Source organism: Phalacrocorax carbo, chromosome 1, assembly GCF_963921805.1.
Source record: "Phalacrocorax carbo chromosome 1, bPhaCar2.1, whole genome shotgun sequence".
In the NCBI taxonomy this organism is placed as follows: Eukaryota; Metazoa; Chordata; class Aves; order Suliformes; family Phalacrocoracidae; genus Phalacrocorax; species Phalacrocorax carbo.
This window is the reverse complement of record NC_087513.1, coordinates 17148300-17172483: the sequence shown is the minus strand read 5'-3', so window position 1 is coordinate 17172483 and position 24184 is coordinate 17148300. Positions and strand designations below refer to the sequence as shown.

At 42.5% G+C, this 24184-nt stretch overlaps 1 protein-coding gene across 1 annotated transcript in view; it reads right to left on the bottom strand.

Annotated features, from left to right (window-relative positions):
- LOC104045339 (sucrase-isomaltase, intestinal) overlaps positions 1–21503 on the bottom strand; it is a 31938-nt gene extending 10435 nt beyond the window's left edge. Inside the window, exons 1-8 of the mRNA XM_064441707.1 lie at positions 21408–21503; positions 16927–17052; positions 15753–15884; positions 9632–9745; positions 9232–9520; positions 5792–5909; positions 2394–2562; positions 1740–1856 (exon numbers count right to left, since the gene is read on the bottom strand). Of these exons, the coding sequence (XP_064297777.1) occupies positions 1740–1856; positions 2394–2562; positions 5792–5909; positions 9232–9520; positions 9632–9745; positions 15753–15884; positions 16927–17052; positions 21408–21503 (1161 nt within the window). The remainder of the gene's footprint in view (positions 1–1739; positions 1857–2393; positions 2563–5791; positions 5910–9231; positions 9521–9631; positions 9746–15752; positions 15885–16926; positions 17053–21407) is intronic.
- Positions 21504–24184: the final 2681 nt, after the last annotated feature.

The window sequence follows — 24184 nt, the reverse complement described above, 5'->3', positions numbered from 1 at the left end:
TAATGAAACATAAAGGGAACAGAAGTAAAAAAGCTTTTTCTATTATCTGGTGCTTTTCAGACAAGAAAAGTATTAATTAAACCATTTGAAATCTCCAATGAATTAGGCAAAGTAGATATTTAAGACTTTAACACTAACTTAATAGTAACGACATTCAATATTTAAGTTAAATTTCTCCATTATTATGTTTACATCAGAATTAGCCACTGATAATATTCCCTGCTGGATCTGAGCACCACAGCATCCATTATTTCAAAAATTGCACTGTATTTTCCCAGTGTTCTGACACTGTACAAATATCGCCTAAGATCACAAAAACGAGTCAGACTTCTTAGGTGATGCTGAGTCACCCAAAATGCCTTGTTCATTTCTTTCAGTGAACACAATGTTTTAAATGGATTTAAGTAATCCAATAAAACCAAATGTATCTTCTGTAACTTCTGTCATTCACTCAACACTGAGTTGCAGCTCCCGTCCTGTAGACCCATTGCTCTTTTCCTACTTATTAAATTGTGCATATGTGATTAATACCCACTCACCCGGGTCAGCCCCCGCTTGCATGCTCGAAGGGCCAAGCAAACATGTATAGATAAAGAGCCTCTAATTTTAGTGGAGAGGTAAATAGAAAATATTGATCAACAGCAGTAGCTAACACCTCACAGACATTTGTTCTCATAAAGACAAATATCTCAGCATATCTCAGGGATCTACAGGGTAATTCCTGACCCTCTTAACAACAGCACTAGAGTTTATTATTCCTGCATTTGCCCGGTTGCTGAATGTCCATCATACTTTCATGAAGAGACAGAGGTCTTTCTGGGGGTGTAAATGTTGCAACATTTTGATGACACAACTTCAACGAAAACTGAAGGTTAGCTAATAATCCGGCCTCCAGCATTGCATGGATCAGTTTACAGAAGAAAAAAAAAAAAAAAAAAAGGCATTTATTGAACTAGCAGAACCATTTCATCATGGCCACAGATAAACACAGTGTAAAAGGCTTTGTAAAAGGCTGCAAGACCTTCAAACTGATCATAGTTAGAAACAACCTGATACTTCTTTCTATCTTCAACAAGTCGAAGGTAAGTTGAAGCCAGGACACGGGTCTGGACTAAGACTGCACTTTTTCATCCTTCTCATGGGCTTATTGGCCTTTTTTAGTTTTCATTGCTTATTGGCTGATAATGCTGTCACTATTGCTGCCTCTCCTTGGAGTTCTCACGTGTTTGTCTGGAGTTTCTAATTGTGGCGTTTGTCTGAAACTTGCTTTTAAATAACAAGGGTGGTGTATAATGCCCTCTCTTCCCTTCCTGCACTACCTGTTATAGTTACAGAAGTACTGAAGCAAAAACTGAAGTAAACAAGGGAGTAGAAAAACGTGCTGACTCTCACTGGCTTTTAAAAGCTGGGCTTCCCTAGGTGAAAGATGGAGCGGACGAATCTTACTAACATTGTGGGAAGACCATTTTCTGTCATTCAAAGTACATGGTACACATTTCTGCATAGCTTTAGGATGTTAGAAACTACGTATTTTTCACTGTTTCTGTGTCATCTTTACATTGTGGATGGGGAGAATTTACACTTCACCATGTAATTCCTGCTCTCCGTGCAGCACTTCTTTTCACCTGTGGCTCCAGTTTACCTGGGAATGGCAGGTTAATTTCTGAGAAAGTAATACAAATCACTGTTGTTGTTATGGTAATCATAGACTACAGCTTTGTGTAACTTCATCTACTTACGCTATTTCCCTCTGCATTGTGGTTTCTGGAAAATGGATAGAAAGAGCCAAGCTGCATCCAGCGCAAGCAGAGTTCGTAGGTAGTGTTATAGTTAAACCCACAGATATCAGCACCGATCTAAAGAAAAAATTAAATCATTGGATAAGTGTTTGTGACTGTGACTGAGGCCCAAAAATGAGAAACAACAGAAGTTTGTTAATAAAAATTCTCTTTGGAAAGAGATACCTATTTCGGATTACTTTATAAGCATGCTCCATAATGAAATGAATTTTGCCAGGACTGAGGTTGTACTGGCTCCTAGAGCATTAACATCACTGTGGAAGATCTGACCGTATTTCAATAATCCTACAAATTCTCCGGCCCAGCTAGCAAAACCAGAAATATATTGAGGGACCTCAGTGATAGAATACGTAATATAAAGAGATCAGTTTTGGATGGCATGCAGTGATTTAATCTGAATCTAGCAGTGCTATTTTTGTTTCTCTTCAGCCAGCCAAGATTGATGACATTTAGCGTTTTTTAATTTGCAGTTCCTTATGCTGTGGAGGCCGCTACTGCTGGCTGTCTCAAGCAGCTTATTTCAGAAAACGTTTGAGTTAATTTAAAGTGATATTGTGTACAAGCCAGCAACAGCCTGGAGGACACTGGACTTACATAGGGGATGCCAAAGAGGTTGAATTCCAGGATTCCAATGATTGACTGGTGCATGTCTTTCCACCGAGAGAAGTTGTCACCCAGCCAGTGACCCCCATGCTTCCCACTGCCAACGAATGTAGACCGACTCAAGACAAACGCTCGCTTTCCAGTTGCCTGCTGGGCAGCACTGTGAAGAAATACAACAAAATCATTAAAAACAAGAATGGCAACAAAAAAGTCATATGATCAACCTGAGCTTTCAGGCACAATTTTATCTGAAGGGGTGTTATTTGTGAAACGGTTATTGTTGTGGTCCCGAGTCACGTGCAAATGTGGCTGCAAAATTGCAAATAACAGGAAGTTTTACGCAGCGGCCAAAATAAAAAACTAAAATCTAGCTGATCTGCAAAACAATTTGTTTCAGATATTTTAGCTTTCCTAAAAAATAATTTGTGTTTCATTTATTCTCAGCAGTGTCTCAAACTGAAAAATTGAAACATAATTTCCTTTATGTGTTAGTACATTTAATTTAGGGTCCTACAGGTTCCTAAAAACCAGTATAATACATTCTTTGTCAATATAGGATTTATTTAGAGATTTGTATTGGCAAGTAAAGTTCTAATATCCTGGAATTAAAAGTAAATTAAAAAAAACCCAACATCAAAACAATATCTGAACATCTTTTAAAAAAGAAATAATCAATAGAGAAAGCAAAAATGTGATCATTCAAAATGTCACCTCATCCTTGTAGTATTTCCTCTGGTTTCCTGTCATTGTTTGATATATGATGTTTCATTTCAGAATTAGTGGTGTAATGAATTTTTCCTTGCCTTTTGAAAAAAATTTGCTGCATCACCAGAAAACTAAGGAAGTGCGATATGCCTTAGTAACAAATCTGTTACAAAATTCCTCAACGTAGGATAATCTGTACATAATTACATATTGCAATATTATACACTGCAGGAACTCAAATTCAACTCTGCTTTAATGCGATTTGTGCAACACAACTTAGATTCTCTGGGAAACACTAGCATGAAATATTAGTCATGTTCTCCATCCATCTTCTTCCTTTCCTTAATGAGATTTGGTCAAGAGCTCTTTCATCCATATTCGTAATGGCCAATAATCAGTATTGGTTCTGTAACTGCACAGAGCCTTTAAAATGCTCCAATATTTGTTTCTGAAGCAAAAAACCCAACAGCTTTCATGCAAGCCTGAACATATTAACCTTATGGGCCGTATGCAGCAAAAGGTGCAATTCCTGAACTATGCGGGACCTGCTGGTTCTGGGTTGTAGGTGCGCTGCTGGGCTCAATAACTGCACAAGACTCCATCTGCTTTGTATAAATGACATTTAGGAGCCATTTAATGGATGTCCTGAGTATGAGTCCTCTCCTCTGGCTGTGCAGCACAAGTCTTTGGCTCCATTTGCAAATGCAGATGTTAATGAGGGCAAAATCAGATCAACTCAACTGTGACCCAGAGCTGCATAAACAATTTGCAGCAAGTAATTTATTGAATAAATTTCAGCCTATTGTGAATCGTTGCCAAACAGGTCCTAATGTTGTCAAGTGTATTTGTTGATTGAAATTATTTACAGAATATCATGTGTAAATAGCTCTTGGCATTAAGCTATGCACAGGCTGATTGCTGCTAGTTCATGTATCCAAATTCAAGCCATTTTACATGGGTCAGATGGCACATTTCCTATTCTCTGGCTGCATTAGAATAATGCTTAGAATTGTTTTTTATATGGTTATGAATTTGTCATTTGTTTTCAGCCAATATCCTGAAATTGATGCTGGTTTGCTAAATATTCATGTCAGTAATTTAATTTAGTATATTATTTGTGAAGAGCGAATGCAGAAAGAGTATACAACCAGCCTTGAAAAGAAATGTGTTTGAGAAACCCAAATGAGCATGTATGAAAAATTCTTCACCAAAGTTTCCCTGCTTTGCAGTGAATCCAGCCTGATTATGCTTTCAGTGGTGTTCTCCAGCCTTGAAGGGGACCCTCTACATTTGGCTAAGCAAGATATGTGTTTCTTTTGGAAGGAGCCCTGGAAGCAAATGCTGCAGGAATGGCGAATGCTCGCAGGAACGGGGTGCAAGGTGCCATGCAACAGTAACCATCCCAGTGGCATTGGTCTGGGTTAGCACGGCCGGGACAGTGTGTGTGCTGAATGGGCTGGGGCAGGTGTGCCAGCACACAGAGATTTTCCTGCTAAAATCACAGGTTTTGTCACTTTGCTGGCACAGAGCCTGAAGAAAACTAAGAAAACAGCTCAAGAAGATAGGCAAATCTAAAGTCTCTTTTTGAACAGTGTTACCAAGACGGTGTATGGTTATGTGATCACCAGTGTGCAGAGGACAAATCCCGGTGGACAGACTAGTGATGGGAGGATCTTTGCTGAGATTGGGGCATAGGGGCCCCAAAACCATGCTAAGTCCCGTGTGTCCTAGCTGGGCTGGGTGGCCAGCAAGGTCCAGGCTTTGAGGGTTTTCTGCTCCTTCTCTCGAAAGCTGGAATGGTCTTCAGCCGGGCCCACAAGCTTCCAGGCTTGGTGTATAAAATACAAGTGCATCAATACTGTAAGTAGACTTACTTAGCCATGTCATCTGGATGCTATCACAATACAACTGCTGAAAATGAGTGCTAAATACTGAAATAAGCCAGCACGAGGACCCCTGCTTTGGCACTTACATTGCAGTATTAGACTTATCTGTGTTTTAGCTCAGTCTCTGCTGGAAAAGACCTGATTTGCCCCTTTGATTTAATCCAACAGCTAGCTTTCCACTGTCACTCCAGCTTCACAGCAACAGTCTGTCTGTGTAAGCTAATTTTGAGTTCTTCCCAGCTGCAAAATGAATTTTACAGCAGCGGAAAGCAACTGTGCTGCAATGCAGCTCTGCCCTCCTGGACCAGTTGAGCCCCAAGACAAAATGCAAAATGTTGCCTGCCAGGAACCAGGGGCAGCTCCAGAAGCAGCCGGGGGAGCTGCATTGTTCAGATCCTTCACTGGCAGTGACAGAAACTCCTCTACTTGGGCCATGGTAATGAAGGGATGGAAAAATTCCCCTGATGCCACATAAGGCTGCTTCTGCAGCAGCTGCACATAAGCAGCTCTAACAGAGGATAGGAACATCTTGCTCTAGCTACATAAAAGCAGCAGCTGAAGAGTTAGGCCCTACAAGTAGATCCTAATTTTTGCTAAGAAATGTAAAATTGGAAAAGATTCTGTTTCTTCTTCCAAGATTCTCTTTTCTTGAAACTTCTTGCTAAGTGACAAACAGTAAAATGAAGCACTGAGCTGTGTCTTATTAGATGCTCTTACAGATTTCCCAGGTAACATCAGTGGCTTTTAAAATGTATTTCAATCACCTGAAATCTGCTTAGAAATACTTAGAAAACTTACTGGAAAGTTGGTGCTGTCTGTGACCAGCCGAAGAGAGAGTGTGTGTTATAATGCTCTCCAAGGTAAGTCTTAGAGTCGGGACACAACGTCTTTTGTGCCAGGGAACGATCAGAAATGCCTAAGAATAATACAAAACACCATAAAATTAGATACATCACAAATCTCTTCATATTTCTACTCTTTTAGGGGTGAAAACACCACAGGATTTGGGAAGAGGAAAAGCTGAAGTAGTGCTGGACCTGCACTGATTAGAAGTTAGCATGTAGCCATGAATACCTGCCTGCAGACAGGCACATGTGTCCTTGGGAGGGTAAGAGGCCTGAGTAAACACTGCTAATTAATTTCAATTTTTATGTCCAATCATTCAGAATATCTGTACAGATATCGTGTATTCAGTAAGTAATAGCCAGAAAGAAAATTTCTGCATTGCTGAACTAAGAATACAGCTACATATTCTTTTACATAGCAACAAATTTTACTTAAGAGCAAAAATGTTGGAAGAAAAATAAAACCAGAAATTCAGATGCCCAGAGAACTTGTATGGTTGTGTGAAATTGCGAGACCTCGGTTTGCATATCATTCAGCTGCAGATGTAGGCAGGCAGCACGATTCTGCCCTATCATAGCAAAATCCACACCTAAGCTTAACTCTGGCTCCTTTCTTCCCCTGAGGCATCTTGGACTAAAAGACAGCAGGACTAATGGCATGGCCCCGAGCAGCATTGCGAGTGATGAGCGGGGAGTGTCAGAGGTGTGCAGGGTAGGAAAAAGCACGAGGTGCAGCAGCCCACAGGGTGTCATCTGCTGTGCCCCGATAGGCTGCACAGAAGGGAGCAAGGACAGATTGTAATGGGTATATCCACATGCGGATGGATTATTCAGTAACTCTTTCTGTCAGCAGGTCACAGGCAGCGGAGGCATCAGTAGCTTTTTGCCTTCAGGAATAGTCAGGGGTAGCCCTGACGTCGCTGGCACACCAGTTCAGCTGAGCCAAGGGGAAGCAATATGAGGCACAAATTGGCTGCACAGATGCTGCCTGGCCTTTGACCCCATGTTAAGGAGATGCTGACAAAGCCCATTTGGTGTGGAAAATGTGATTCTCATCCTCTGCAGGTAGCCTGCATGAAAATGCCATGTGAAGTTCAGCAGGAATTGGGTAGGTCAGATGTTTGGTTTATACAACGTAGTTTTTTTTAGAGATGGATTTGAAAATGTTATAAAATCCACTCAGAAAAAGAAAGAAGGTAGATTTTCAAATATTCTTCTTCTGCATCCTTAATTAGATGCACCTATTATTGTAAATATTTCTCCATGAGCAAGCAATCTCACTGCCTAATCACAATTGACTGTACGTTTGCAGTTCATTACTACAAAGTGCATTTCTCTGTACCTGAAACCCCATTAGCCTCTCTTCTCTGCTGTGCCACCACAGCTGGAATCCTTGTGTTTGGATCTTTAGACACAAAGACTCCAGTGTGGCGGCTCTGCATCAGAAATAACTCAATTTATAGGCAATTTCCAAGTAACTTTTACTGATATGGCTTTGAAGAAGACACCAAGGTTCTGGGGAAAGTCACACTTAATGTCCCAGTGGGGCTTAATTATTAGCCCCATAAAATTAACATGGGAGATGAAAGAAAATGCTGCCACGGATCATATTTTCATGCTTCATTCTTATTCTGAGTATTTTGTATTCTGCCTCAGTAATACTGATTATTTTACAATTGCATATTAATCTTCAGTATAAAATGTTTTATAGAGAAGAGATTTGAAGGACATCTGTTTTCAGCATTTCAAACCATGTGTAATCGTGGTTATAATTTAGATAAGGAGGCTGAAGGCTACATTGACAAAAAACCTGAGGCACTGAGGCTGGGACATGCAGAGATTCAGTCACCTAAGATAATAGTGAGCCCCCAAAACCCTGCCAATGCCAGGAAGGGCCTAACGTCTTGTTGGACTAAGCAGTTTAGGTCCCGCCTCACACCTACACCAGTCAAGGGCTTGGAGAGCGAAGGGCATGCACAGTGTTGGCATAAAGTGGAATATAAAAGAAAGCCCTTAAACACTGACTGAAAACAGATCTCCTACACCTTGGAAAAAAACGCCTTAGGCTCCTGTCTGCAGAAGGGAGACCAGGACTGTGAGTCACAAGCAGAAGTAGGTGCATATGTGCACAAGAAGGAGCAAATCAGAGAGAGAAGCTGTTCAAAACACACCTGTCTTCAGCATCCCTTGTCCTTACATGTCATGTAGATATCTAGGTCTTTAAGTCTGACTCCTCTATAATGGCTCAGACTTCAGCATCAGCTCTTGCAAAGCTCAGCTTCAGGGCTCAGAAGCCTCTTTACGGCTCCAACCCTCCTTTTATCTGTGAGGGTAAAGAGAGCCTTGCTGCTTTGGCCATCTTCCCCAAAGCCTCACACCTTTTTTTTTTTCAGCTCTGAATGCTGACAAAAATGGGCATAACTTAAGGCAAAGGTGGAAATGTCGCAACAGTTCCTGGGCTTTGATCAAAGGCGAGACCCACAGGGTCAACATACAACAGTTACAATCAGCGGTTTCCCCACAAAGAGAGCAAACACCAAAGTAATAATTAAAAGCTCTGCCTCTGGTTTCAATAATTTGCAATCTTATTATAATATTTTGCCATGCTTTTGTTATGTTTATGCTTCTCTTGTATATGCAGTAAAAAGAAATGAGATTTTGTAAATAAAATGAAGAATTCACACGAGAGTACAACAGCCTGAGGGAAAAAGGGGACATTTCCAATACTTCACTGTCAGTAACTCATTTATGTATCAACTTCCTGCATCACATTAGCATTGCCTGGACAGTCACGCTTTCCTTCGGAAATGTTGGCTGGGTTAATTGCCAGGACCACTGGCACTAATTGTAAGTACTCATGGCTTCCTGGGGAAGAATAAGCATGCCGTTAACTCAGCTACTGGAAGATGTGTTCTCATTCCTATCAGTCTCCTGTAGGCTTGGGCATTTTTAAACATCTTTTTAGTGCCTTTCTAGTAAGGTAATGAAAATTTCTTCCTTAAAAGAAAGAAAAGATATTGAATTAAGGCATCAGGGAGATGCCGTCTTCCTTGCCATGGTTTGTAGTAAGGATTACTCCTTCCATAAATCTGAAGCTGAGTGACAGTATATAGGTATCTTGCCCTTTCTCTGATGCAGACCAGTTGCTTAGAGAATGGCAGGGATGGCCATTTTTCCACTCCTCTTACAAGGCAGCCCCAGTGACAGAGGAAAGTAGCTTATGTTTGATACTCCACCAAAGCTGAGCCAATGGAGTCTTGAACAAATGTGAAACTGAATGTAGAGAACAGGGAGGGAAAGATGGAAAATGAGAGGGTGGAAGTTTTTTTTCCAAGAAATAGCCTATCCAAGACTTTAAAAAAAAAAAAAAATTGTCAAGGAAACTTTACTTACTAGGAATGTAAGGAGGGTTATTGATATCATTAACAGCACATCCAGGATACTGGCCTCTTAAGAAATTGGATGGTTCGTTCATATCCTTTAATAAAGAGAGTAAGGCACACATCAAAAGCCTCATTTTCTTTTTTTTTTTTAAAGAAGGGAGGACAAATATAATGAAACATACAATCCAGATCCCATCGTAGTCAATGACATCCTTAAACTCCAGACACATCTGGGTCCACCACTCAACCGTCCTGGGGTTGGTATAGTCAGGAAAGACAGAGTCTCCGGGAGGCCAGGCCTAGAGTTCACAGGTATAACACTTGATTATCTTCTCATTTCTGTTACACAGCTGATTTATCACTTTGAAGCAGCACTAGACCAAATGCATGAGAGAATTTAATAAACTAACCTTTCCAACAGCAGGAGTTACGCCATCAGAGTTGTTCACCCAGACTCCCATTTCCTGTCCGAGATCATAAGGCCTGTAAGTGCCCGGTTCTTCATCCTTAGTTATGAAAGGGTCCTGAAAACAGTGATTACACCTCCATTATCAAAACCCCAGAGGTAACAGTTACTTTTCTGTTTGTATATTTAGAAAAATTTTGATTATGTTCTTAATGCAGATTGCAATAATATTGGAAAAAAGCAGCATTAATATTTAAAAAGAGTTAAGAGCACATAATTTAGGGAAAGTCATTAAAGATGTCATGAGTATTTCTTGTATAAGGCAAAAGTGATGTGAAATTATTAAATATGCTCACGTTCATTTTTTTGAGGCATTCTATGTTCAAATGATTTTAGAGTGGCACTAGATTTTACTTTCCCCCCGATGAGGTCTCTTCTTGGTGGAGTAGGTTGCCACACTGGGCATTCCCACTCTTTGACACCTCTGGGTTTCCTCCAATGCAATCCTCATTCCAGCTGTCTCAGCTTCAGCAGCCTAATGCTGGAATAACTAAAACTTGTCAAGGGACTTGAAATTGGGACACATCCAACCTGAGAAGGACCTTGTTAGCCCTTCTTTCAGATCCAATGTCAGACAAGGGCTTTTTATGCCAGTCTGGTGCAGAGTGACCCAACTCACACACACCTGCTGGGGCATACAACTCTGTTCTCCCCAGGCATGAAGACCACAGCATTTTACACCCCATAGCTCATCCTTGCTGCCTCTTTCACTGCTTGGGGTGGTCACCACCTGCCATTGCTGCCAGAATTGACATCACCATCTTCTCTGCCTCAGAATGGCCATCGGTAGCCACCAAGCTCATCAAAAGGGAGCCTAATCTGCTCCTGGAGAAGATGGTGGCCCACCATGCCAGTAAGTAGTAAAGTTAGGAACACTTTGAGATGCCAGTGAATGAAGATGTACTATTCAGCCCTGCTCAGCAGTCAATTGGAACTAAAAGGAGACGAGTGCACTTTGCAATATGTCTCTAATTGGGAGCAGCTATCATCTGCTTTGTGTTATTTGGAACAAAGGAAGATTGCAGCCATTTTAGAAAAGGGAATTATTTACTTTTTTCCTAGAAAATGTTATTCTCTCCTCTTCTGCTTAAGGCAAAACCTTTCAGTTATGAAACACAATGGAGAACACCACCACTGAAACAATTCTTCCATTCACTTGTAGCTTGTGCAACAATTTAAGTGAATTTTAATTAAAATGTGATAGAGGTCTAACTAATAAACTTAAGAACAAAAAGATCTGATCCCAAATGGTAAATTTCTTTAAAGTCATGTTTTAAAGCTCTTTTTAATACCTAAATTAATTGCCTGATTTACTAATAAGCCCTCTGATAGCTATAGCCCTGGTGAGGGAAGTATATTCTTCCATGCCTCAAAACCAAAAGGCCCTGTTAAATCCCTACCTTAAGTGCAAAATTCTGTTCAACTTCAACTATCTAGCTCCAGTGTCACCTCCATAAAGGGTATGTGTCCATTACATTTTTAACTTGTTCAGTAGTTCAGCTTTGGAAAAGAGAAAACTGTCCATCTGCAATAATTATCTTACAATTGTGGAAAAGATGTTTCTCAAGGGATTTGAAGGCTGGAAGAAATCAGCTTAATTAGCTACTCCTAATCCAAACTTCTGGTTTCCTTCAGCTGAAAGGTTATTCCAGTGCATAAATCTAATATATTATGCAGGTTTAGTATCATCCTAAAGAGAACAAATCCCTCCCGTACATTCACGGGTTGTTTGTGGGGGAGGAAGTTCATGTCTGTTAAATCTTCCCTAACTCATCTTTTTAGCAGCTCTTGGAGAGGAGGTGCTGAGCATCTTTAACTCCAACTGACTGCCCTGAGGCGTGGGGGCACCCAGCACTTACCCAGACCGACACAATTCCACCTATGGCCTCAAACAAAGATTTTGATGTACATCCATAAAACAAAACATCTCTGGAAATTTTAGCCTCTACAGCTCATAGGGCTGGACTTTAAAACATTAAAGCTATCAAGCATTATTTTGAATCATGAGTATGTTGCTGTTGACGTTTAAGTAGTTTGTCACTCATGTCATTCCTAGCTGTTGCTATTTTTAGTGTGATTTAATGGAAGGTATACAAGGTCTTTCATTAAAGCTCCTCTTCAGTAATAATGTTTATCATTTTACATTGTAGCCATTGTTACTTTTAGAGCTTTTCTTTGTTTCTAAAGAATATATTTGTTCTGACTCAGCTGAAGCATGCACGTTATTCAGTGCAATAATAATGAACAAGTACTGACACTCTTCAACAAAATTTCCCTTAAATGGAGGTGGCCTCTGAAAGAGATCAGGAGAGAGAAGTGCTGAAGGACTGCATTTAGAGATGGCAATGGGGCCATGCTACTATCAAGGTGACCATAGGCATGGAAGGCTCTCAGCATTAGGTGCAAGCACGGGGACTGGACTTCCTGATGGTAAGGCACAGCCCCCCCAGCAGTGGTGGCACAACCAAGTTCAGGGTCCTGCCTTCAGGCAGGTTGCCGGTGTTAATACTGCTCTTTACTTGTGACCACAGCAGTCTGAGATGAGGAGGACTGAACCCATCTACCCCAAATCCGTTTACTAGAGATTTTAGATGACACTAAGTGGTTGCAATCAGAGTCTATTTCCTGAAATCATCATGAAGGAGGCAACAGTCTGCTACACATGGGGAACTCACCCATTAGTGTCACTACCCAAAGGGAATCTAAATAGAAAATTGTTCTTTCGGTCTCTAACTGGATTACACTCCCCTTGATTGCAGTTAGCATGGCTTTGCTGTCACTTGGGAATGAAACCCTTCATTCTGTTCCAGCTCTTGACTCAACTTATGGGAATGCTTTACATCACTAAAAAATGCTAACAGTCCAAGTTTGACAGAAATATCAGCAACTGTAATAAAGTGAAAACAGAAAACTTCACTAGCAGTGCAACCTATACTTCCCATTTTAAAACATGAAGGACAAACTTTGTTCTTTTTCACTATCTTATCTAAAGAACTACAGCAGAAGACAGTACTTAGTTACAGGTTAGTGGAAGGAGGAAAGAAGGGCTCCCTATGTGGATTCCCATCAGCTCATTGCATGAATTAAGAATTGTTGTTCCATTCCTTGCATCTGCCTTACAGCTGAATTTAGATTTATATGGCAACAGCGCCTTGCACTGCTCTAGCATGTGCCATCAGAGAAACTGAAAGGGCTTTAAAGTGTTGAAGTTAAACTCACAAGAAGATAATGTAGGTCACCCACTAAACTGTGACTGCTTGCTTGTACCTTCTTACCCAGCAGCAAGTGCAAAACAACTGGAGGCATCCTAATTTTGATGAAAAAGAGGTGACTACCATGTATTTACTAAAGGGCAAGAGTGTGCATGGGAAGAGCTACTCCAAACTCATGGGGTAGCTGATATATTCATGTCTTGCAAACATTTTTGAGGCAAAATGATAAATAGGCAGGTGGTATTTAATGTTACAGCTCTAAGAGATTAGGTAATTTTTAAAGCAGTACTGAGGATACAGGAAGCCTAAACTGCCTACTAGTTGGGAAGAGCATTCAGTCCTGACAGCACATGTCCTCATCTACTGCTTGGTTAGTTATTTACAGTGATGTATCCGGTTAATTTTGGACTATTTTTGTCTTGAAGTTGCTCTCCATCTGAGTGACTTAGTAATCTGTTACAGTTTAAACTCTCTCTTGGACCTCTACTGATGGAAACTGTTTTCACTGCCTGACCCTGGAGCTTCCTGTGATTTACAGCTGCAGAAGAACTGGGACCTTCCTGGGAATGTATCTTTGAGGACAAATTGCTGGCAGACAGCACTCTCTATATAGAGACCTATTTATATGGAGTGCTATTTCCGTTATCAATATGTAATTGATTATTTGGGCTATGTGGGTTTGTTTGATATTCCTTGCAGCAAATGCAATTTTAGTACAACGAAGCGAAGATTAGGCCAATAATAAATACAGAGCAGGTATTTTTAATTAAACTACCAAAAAGAACCCAGCAGACTGAAAAACAGCAAATCTCATAACTGTGTTTTAAAAAGAAAGCACTGATACGGGTATCTGTGGTGCCGACTAGTCCATCCTCAGTCATACGCTAAACTTTACAACAAATTGTGGAGAAAGAAATAAGGACAGGGAGGCACTTCTGATTTTATCTATTTGACAAGATAATGTGATTTTTAGATGAGGAAACTGCAGTAGCTCTCAGTTATCTTGACTCCAGTAAACATCTGGTACACCACCACAAGTGAAAGAGGAACTGTCCCACAATTTGAGACTCTGCTACTCAGTCTCTCTTCCCACAAGCCTTTGACAAGATCCCCACGACAAGATGAGGAATGTAGCCCTTATTTTAAAAGGACTGGATCAACTTAGGGCCCAAATATTAGTGGCCTGACCATTATGATTCAGATGGATTAATTGGTCTCCTTATAAGTATTAGCCACCAATATAACGTAGGTAAATGTGATGCAGGGCGTTGTCGTATGAGACAATATTTAGCAGAAAGAAGGAGATATTTCTGCCATTCTCCAAACGCTGTGGGGGCATCATCTGGAGCATCATGAAATCCAGTTATCTGCTACACAGACAAATGCATTCAAACTGGGGCACATGTCAGGGAGAGCTACTACAATGAGATCTGAAGACCTTACCCAATAAAAGGAGAATAAACCACTTTGGTTTGTTTAGCCTAGCAAAAAAGACTGAGAGATAATACACTTGTTTGAATAATTATATCAAGAAAGAAAGTAGAAGGATGAGAGACTGGTAGTTTGAGGTAAATAAGAATGGTGGCACCCAAATGAAATATATAAGTCGACCATTTAGGCTGGAAAATAGAAGACTACAATTAGAGCAAAAAGTCCTGAGAGGAACTCTGTGGGATTGTCTCTTCCTCCTTCCCCTGTGGATCAACTCATCCTGAGCCATCACTGATGCATCTATCAGACCTGTTTGCAACACCCACTTGGGGAGGGACCCCTGGCCCCAGGCAGCCAGCTCCCTGCTTGGCTCACCTTGCAGACAGACATTTATCGTAATGTCTACCTTAAATCTTTTCTGCTGCAATTTAAAACACTTTTCTTTTTATCCTGTCCCTAGTGATTATCGAAATTATACCTCTCTCTTCTCTGCAGCAACACATTGCATCCTGCGTGCACTGCTCCGGGTCTCGGCACTCCTGAGCCTTCCCACTCGGATCATTGCCAGGTGGTGCAGCTGCCCCGGCCTGTGCTGGGGAGTGCAGCCTTCCTAGTACTGCGCTGCTGGGGGCCCTGGAGAGCAAGGTCTTATGCACCTATCAAGGACTTTTATTTAATTTCTTAATTGATTTATTTTTTTAATTTAAATTTCAATTTAATTGGTTTCCAGTTTCCTTGCCACTATTGGCACTCACTTAGCTACTGTGAAAAAGAGTAATTTCGGCATAAGGACATGTATGGGGACTTGCTGGAGAGAAACAGCAAACTTTGTTAGAAAAATTGACGGGGCAAGATGGAAAACTCCAATTTTCACTTATGCCCAAATTAATTCATTTGGTCTTACATCAATTTTGCTTACAGGTTCAACATATATTTTCTACAAATTTTCATGCAAACGAACATCTCTTACGTTAATTTAGATTAAAAGTAAATATAAAGCAACATGAATTGTAGTTACTAGCTTTCCAGAGTGATTAGGAAGAGATTTTTTCCACTGTTCAGCTATTTTTGTCTTCATGTCAAATGCATTTGTTCATTTTCAGGAAAAGAATTGCATAAAAACAATCCTATCTCAACTCAGCCCTGAACAGAGGCAAAATTTCTCATAACTGAGTGGGGAAAAGTACAAGAGAATTAATGTTATGATATAGAGATGGTGCTGGTACAAAGACATCTGATAAATGCAACACAATTAAGTATGAAATCTGTGAGAAACTGTTCTTCAGCTCCACTCAACAAATGATGAAAATGGAAAATCCGCTAAAATAGCACGCTCGCGTTAGCACCTAGCTACTGCTGTGAAGACCATAATGCAAATAGTTCTTAGAAATAAAGAAATAATTAGCAAATTTGTTAATTTACCAGAATCACAACATTGTGCATTCCTTCCTTCTTTAGCTGTTGGACATACTCTGGCAGACCTGCATAGTTCACTTTATCATAGGTAAAGTCGAGGCGACGTTCCATGTAGTCAATATCAAGATGTTGGACATCCTAAACATTTTAAAAGTAAACATTACATGAGTACTTCATCCAGCTCTGGCGCCCCCAGCACAGAAAAGACATGGATCTGTTCGAGCGGGTCCAGAGGAGGCCACGAAAATGATCTGAGGGCTGGAGCACCTCTCCTACAAGGACAGGCTGAGAGAGTTGGGGTTGTTCAGCCTGGAGAAGAGAAGGCTCCGAGGACACCTTATTGCAGCCTTTCCATACTTATAGGGGGCGTATAAGAAAGATGGGGACGGACTTTTTAACAGGGCCTGTTGTGACAGAACAAGGGGTCATGGTTTTAAACTAAAGGAGGATAGATTTAGACTGGATATAAGGAAGACTTTTTTTACAGTGAGGGTGGTGAAACACTGGCACAGGTTGCCCAGAGAGGTGGTAGATGCCCCATCCCTGGAAACATTCAAGGTCAGGTTGGATGAGGCTCTGAGCGACCTGACCTAGTTGAAGATGTCCCTGCTTGTTGCAAGGCGGTTGGACTAGATGACCTTTAAAGGTCTGGTCCAGCCCAAACCATTCTATGATTGGAGTATTTGATACAGAAAATCACAATGTATGTAACTGCATTTCTAAAAGGTAACTAACATATGAAATGAAACTTAAGCGATTGGCTATAATAATTGCAAATAATTGTCTGGCCAAATTCAGCTTCTATAAAATTACGTGGTAGCAATTGACAAAATGGAAACGTAGAAGTCCTAGTTTAACAACTGTTTGGCAGTGATATGCATCAGAATTACCATAATTTATTTTTAAAATGCCAGCACCTCATACGGCATAACAGTAAATCCATACCAGAATCACCTGCTATGCAGCCAAGAGCAGTACTTAAACCTCATGTTCAAAGCCCGCTTTGAATGTTCTTTTAAGCATTATAAAGATATTACATGCAAAACCACTACATAAGATTATGAACAACCTTTTATTCTACAATTCTCTCAGTAGGATAACAACTTTTCCTCTATTATAATTTTATTCATCTCACTTTGGATTGTAAAATTAGCGTACACGGTGAAAAAGTCATACTTACATATGGGATATCATAGTAGTGCATGCGATCGACAGTTTTCTTTAAAACATCAATGCTGCCATAACCCCATCGGGAGAGATGAAATCCCAGAGACCAGTAGGCAGGCATGTGTGGGCGTCCAATGGCCTGCAGGAGGAATGAAGAATACAGAAATGCAAATGGTGGGATGAAGAGAAGTTATTCTGAAACACCAGGAAAGGTTCACAGCTCATTTAAGCCACAAAGGTCAGGGCACAGGTATCACACCCCCATGAAATACCCTTTCCTTTCTCAGAACAGCCCACTGTACAGTATGCTTGGCTTCAAAATAGTACTTCTTCTGGTGGACCCTTGTCTTTATCAGAGGCTCTGAGTGACACCAACACTGCACATCACTTCTGCACAGTAGCACACACTTTGACTTATGTGGTGCGTGCCAGCGGAAACCCAGCGTGGAGCCTCGCACTGCCTGGCCCGTGACAAGACCACAAACCATTTGGTCAACAATCTCTGACACCACACAACAACATCAGCTTTGCTAATTCCTATTGCCACATCCAGCTGAACCAACTCATCAAGAGTCTGATGTTTATTTGAACTCTCTGAAGTTTTAATAATGTTAACACACCACCCTGGTGGAATTCGGTTACTTACGACTGACTGCTCTTATTGCTGGCGCACAGCATTTTGTTGCCAGGCATTGACAAACCTCTGCAAGATCAAAATTACTGTTTGGTCCCAGAATTCTCAACTCAAACATGAGGTAATGAGTTAAATATGATTTTATAAATATTTGATTTCCACTGGCTCCACGTAATCCAGTTGTAAATTACATGAGGAAACTTGATTGGCAGAGGGGAGCAAGGCATCCTGCTCTGCTTCCCCCGGTGAGAGCTGCTCTCCTGAGGACAACCTGGGACAAGCAGTGAGCAACCACGATGTGTCTGTTCAAGAAATAAGCTGAAATCTGGCGTTGCCTGATTAGTACACACTGGTGTTTTCTATGGGACAGCTCTAGAAACCCTTACTCCATTTTTAAACTGTTAGATCCCATGAAATTAACCTTTGTTCAGTGTTTCTAACATCCTTGCAGGCAATAGATGAAAATCAAGTAGCTAGTAAGCACCCATGACTTATTAATCAGTTGCAGCTATTGGCTCCCTTTGGCTAAATAACTATTCCTCCCTTATTTCCTGTGGATCTCTGCAGTTCAGTAATTATGCTAAGAAATGAAAAAGAACAAGACTTGCATAGTGGCAGCTAAACACTGTCTACTTTAATGAAATAAAACAAGGCACTCCTGGCACTCTGTATCTATTGCATTGCTAAATTCTCTAGAGATAACAGTCCATAAAGGCACATCTTCCTATGGGATTTTCTCCAGTAAGAAAGCTGACCTGGGAAAGCAATGTTGAACTTGAAATTGCTCTAAAGTACATCACAGATGCTAGAGCTGGTGGTATGTGCAAACCGCACCAGACGGAAAAAACAGATGCAGAATAGAAGCAGGGAAAAGCAGAGGATGTTTTAATGCACCCAAGCTGAGGGAACACGCAGGGAAATTGGTCCCAAATGTGAATGGCTTGTGGGCAGGCAGGAGAACTTTTTAAGCACTAAGTATTACAGATTTGACTACATAATGTGGTTTTGCATGTTGGGATGCTGCTATCTCACCCAAGGAAAAAGCAGGAGGAGGCCAGAACAACTGGTGAGGTTCATGGCTTGATTCCCTCCAGGAGGGCTGGTCTGGCTGAGCAGCACAGCTGCCCTGTATGCCTGCTACTCATTCCATTCCACAAGACTTGACCCTCTTTACCCTCCTCAACACCTACTTCACCTCCAACTTAATTGGAGGCTAAGCCCTTCACAGGAAGCAAAAGCAGCTATCAGCAGCATTCTCCTGCCGCAACTGGATTTAGCCTTCTCTGCACGCTGCTGCACCCTTGCCGGGAGAGGCCCTGGACAGACGGTGGTGGCCCCCTACCATGTAGGGGGAGGCCAGTGGCCAGAGACACACCGTTGCCATTACAGTAAAATCTCATCTGGTTATATGTGTTGTTAGTTATTTCCAGCTTGTGTGGATACACCTGATCCCCCAGTCCATCTTTCAAGCTCTGCTGGGGTTTCCCGTGAAGAGCTGAGTGGGGCATGATGGCTCAGGACAATCTCCTAGACACCCTGTGAGCAGCACTGAGGTGTACAGCAGAGCTCAGCAAGCCTCAGGGCAAGAAGTCTGCTTCTCTGCCACGATCGTACTCACCATATTAAGGACAAATTCATCTGAGGAGGCAGCAGAGCTTGTTTTAGACCAGCCAAGGCTGCAAGATGAGCTCAGTGAACCCCACCACTTTGTGCTCCTAAAGCAGATGTGTATTTGCCCTTGCTTTCTCTACTTTAAACAGAGAGTGACCTCTGCAAACAAGGTTAAAAAGACAGACCAAAACAAAAGAACTCCCTAATGAGATAAAATGTTTTGTGCACAGGCTTCTCCCCTTGAACAAGAAGAAAAGGGAAAACCTGCCGATAAATTAGTCTTACGGCTGAACACAGAGCCCAGTGCCCTGGCAGGATGTCTTTGTGGCATCCACTGCCTCTCCCTGAGCAGGCAGGGAAACGGAAACTGCTGCAGGGGTGACCAGCCTGGGCAGAGGCAGTGGGAACCACTGGGCAGCCCTGCTCTGGGTCCTGCGACACCCCGGGTTGCTCCTGGCTAGGGAGGACAGTCAGCCTGGAGCACTGCCAATACAGCATGGTTCAAGAGCTGGATGGGGATTTGCTTCTGCCCCCACGTCCTATCGAGTGCCCAGGTGGATGCCAGCAGGGCTGGAGGTGGAGCTGTGGTCAACAGCGTGCAGGCCAGGGTCCTTCCCAAAGGGCACGTCCCCAGCACTGGGGTTCAGATTCTCAGCCTTACATGACGGTGCAGTCTTGCCTGAGAACCACAGAGCTGCCCCACAGCAAGGCAGTATTTTGTGAAGGTGTCCATTGAGGAGTTTGGGATTACAGCTGAACCAGCTGAAGAAAATCCACCTTGCAAGCAAGATATTAAGTTTTAAAGCAATTAGTTCCCCAGGTTCGCCAAGCTGGCATGTCTATGGTGAACTTAATTGAAATCAGCAGAACATTTGAAGAGGAAGGATGAAAACAGGGCAGCTGGGAAAACAAATGTTCTTTTTTCTAATTATGCCATGGACTCTCTCTAATGGATCCCCCTGAAGCCTCCTGATAAAGTAACTGACATATGGTACCTACTTGCAGATGGATCAGCAGAGGCAGGGATGTAATTTTGCAAACCTGAAAACTCATGTTGGATTTTATATATATTTAGGATCTACCTAATTCATATAGATTGCATTCTGCGTACAAATGATCATAAAATGCAGCAGGCAGAGAAAGCCTGCTTAGCAAAATTGATTCCCGTAGAATAAGAAAAGGTAAATGAGGTATGGCAAGGGAACTGACGGAAGAAAACATGAGAAATGCAGAAACAGCAAACATATGGGGTATCCAAACTGAGAAAAAAATGGGAAGACACAGTAGTGCAGAAGCAGAAAAAAAACCAGATTCTATTTTCTGTTCCACAATTCCTCCTGCACTTGGTTCTTAAATAACTCCTGGTGTTGTTTAATAAATTCACTGTTAGTTTTCCCAGGTTTACATAACTTGGCATTATGTAATTTTTTTTTCTTTTTTTTTCAGATGCACCTGAGAGCTGATGAATCTAGGAGGTACCCTGGAAGCGTTTTGCAGTAAGAACAAAGTTCAGTGAAAACATGTATATCTAACAGCTAAAAGCTGTGCCCAGGGAGCAGGTGATCTGTATTCACTTTCTCTGTGTTGAGTTATTGGACAAATAACATTATTACTAGGAGGATCAAGGATATGAACTAAGTTATACATTCTATATAGTAAACCAGGATCCTATTCTATTAACACTATGACCAAAGTCTTTGATGTGAGAGAAATGGCTGAATAGTTATGCCCTATGTATCATAGATGCCGTAGAGAGAGATACTCTTTCGCATGCTTACAAAGGAGCTGAGATTGCCAGGGGCTCAACATGAAACAGTGCTAAACTTGCATCTATATAAAATGAATCTTGAAGCTTGATATTTGCTTAAACTTCCTTTCTTTTAGGAAGAGGTGTAGGAGGAAACTATAAAAATCCAAGTTGGCTAATGCTCTGGATTCAGACACAGAAATAGTGTGTTTGGATAGTCACTCAATGGCTAAATTACACAGATGCTCCTACAGCCCAGATATTTGTATCTAGCTATGGCTGAGGGAGGTAGGCAGGTGCTGTGGGCACCTAGTCAGGCATGGGGTAACCTTCACTCAAAGTGTATGCACAGAAGCTCAATTTTGTTTTAGGAGAGCAAAAAGAAAAGCCCTGCAACTGCTGAACTATTAGGAAGATGCTCACAACCTCAGGAGGCTAAAAATTTTAAGGACTTTCAATGCCAAGGTCTTCAAAACTTGTTCTTTTCTGCACAAACACTTACCAGCTGCTTAGTCTTTCTTGGGGGACCCATGAATTCAACTGCAAGACTCTTGCTGAATCGTCTGTCATAAACTGTAGGTACAAGGAGGTTCCCCATGTTACCTCTCAGATAGGAGGCTGGACTAGACACCTCCTGAGGTCCATGCCACCCAGAACTATCCTATGGTTCTGTAAAGAGGAAATAAACCAGCAATTTCCTCTCAAAACAGAATTAGGATACATGCAACATGCTCTCTTAAAGCTTGTAATCAGGTAACTTGTGATAAAATAACAACTTCACTCCATCCAACAGCTGTTAAATGTCCATTTGTTGAACTATAACTTTCCTGAGTGTCTTGTTATGGAGCTCATGCACTGCCGGTACGCACTGTTACTCTGTCCTGAAAGGCCACCAGTGGACATAACAATGGTGGTCTGGTATTAGGTCTGGCTGTAGAGCCTCAGCTAGGCTCGGCTCAATGGCTGAGCTCTTTATCTTATTACTGCTTTCTCCCATCCTCCTGCAAACCGAGGCGTTTGCCATAAAAAGTGAGATTTGTGTTATATAACTGTTCTGCACACTGGACCTCTTCTGTAGTAGTAGAAAAGTGTGATTATTGTCAAACATGTATATAGCTGTGGCAGGACTGTCTCTGACATGCCAGGAGCAGTGATCCTTGTGGCCGTGCTCAGGGACAGGAGGGAGCAGAAGAGTCAGGATGGAGATTTCTCTTTCCCGTAGCACGATGCCCAGCACATGCCCTATCACTGCCGTCACTGCTGTAGCACTGTGGTGCCGCTGGCAGGATGCGTCCTACAGCCCACCTCCGCTCTGTGCAAGACACAGCAGGGGGGATGGAGGCACCAGCATTCAGCCTTCTGCTCCCTTCCCAATCCCTGCATCACCCTTGGAGCCCATTTAAAGCAGATTAGCCTGGGCCAGCCTGGCACCCGTGGCCACCACAGCTTTCACTACCACCTGTCCTTGCCCTGAAGATGCACAGAGAGGCTGGTGGCCCTGGCAGGGCAGCTGCAATCATCCCTGATCACCGCGCAGGGAGCCCTGCTCCTAGCACAGCCCGGCTGCCCCCACCTGGCCACGCAGCAGCAGCCCTGGGCAAGAGCCTGTGGGCCACCCCTGGGTGCTGGCAGCCACCTGGAGAGGTACATGGGGAAAGCTTATGTACTACAGAGACACAGTAAAGGGCTTTGTGGCAAAGCTGTCCTAACTCACTTGTTTGGAGGGAACTGCATAAAAGCACTGAGCAGAACTAAGCTCCTAAATCTTTCACAGAAGCAAGCGCGACAGTGGCCAGGGCAGTTGCTCATGTCTTGAAGTGGCACTGAAGGCAACAACACAATATATTGGAGAATGGTGTGGAGGACTTTGCTCTGGACACAGCTCCCTTGCTCTCAACAGCCATGCACCGGCTGGGACATAGCCACCCTGCCATACCGCTGGGGCCATCCTAGAGAGGATGCAATGGGTGGTCCCTGCAAAAAGCCCCATGCAGTGATTTTGGGCAGATGCTTGCACAGATGGGAGGCAGGTGCCATCCCCACCAAGAAGCTCGTTGCAACAGAGCAGCCTGGCCCCACCAGGGTCCCCTGCAGCTGGGAGCTCCCAAAACCCACTTCCCAGAGGAGACCCATGCAAACAGCCGAGGGGGATGAGGGATGCTGCTAAGCGATGCCTTGCAGACGTCGGTCACACTGCTCCTTTCCACCCCCTCTCCTTCCCAGGGGAGTGACAATGACCACGCGGAGAGTCCTGAGTGTGACAGAAAATACAATTGGGAATAAAAAAAGCATTTTCTGTCTCCTTCACCTTCACACATACCTTGTACATAAAAGCCAAACCATTACCCTAGAGACTAATAATATGGTAATTGTAACATTTGCGATCTGAGAATTTCAGGATGTTTACTGAAGAAGTTATTATTTCACTGTGAAATTGCTACCATGCATTCTTTAAGATTCCCTAGAGAGCTGAGCTCAAGCTCAAAGAATACAAAACAGGGGATTTTTTGTCCTAGCATGTGACATGTCTAGTTAGGAGACGCCCACTGGCTCCCCTTTACCTTGTTTTCTTCACTCCAGCTCCATTTCCAGGGAGGCAGGGGTGGAAAGTAAGCTGCCAGTACGCATCAGCTGGGAAGTGAGAACTCTTTCATTTTATTTTCAGCTGCTGGCCACCTTCTAAGCCACAGAAATGCTGCCTTCAAATACCAGCAAAAGACTTTGAAAAGAAACAGGGACGGCTCTAATCTCCATTGCACTGCAACAGCGAGTCCCCTGAAGTAGGTGCTTTCATCCCAGGGATCACAGCTGCAGCTAAGGGGAGGGTGCCTTTACTTTTTTCTTTCTTTGTTTTTGTTTTTCTTTTTCTTTTTTTTTTCCTGTTTGATTGCCAATGTGTAAGCTCAAAACCCAGTTTGCTGCTTGGTCTGTGGCACCAGGGTAGGAGGTGGCTGGTGGGGAGGATGTGCAGAGGGAGTTGGACACCTCTGAGCGACAGAGCAGTCACTCCCACTCCAGGATGTGGAGAGGCACCGGCAGCCTCCCACCTCTCTGGGAGGCACCACCTGAACCTGTTCTTGGAAAAGGAAGGTGTAGCAGAGCCAACACTCTGGGGAGGCTCCAGTCTTCCCAAAACAGTGGCATGAGTGAGGCTTCTTCTCCCTTCCATCACCAAAACAGAACCCAGCAATACTTTCTTTCTAGGCTAAATCCTCGTTTTGCCTTGGCCCAAAACACAATGTTTCTCTTCCCATTTCAGACACTCTAAAAGAAGGCAAG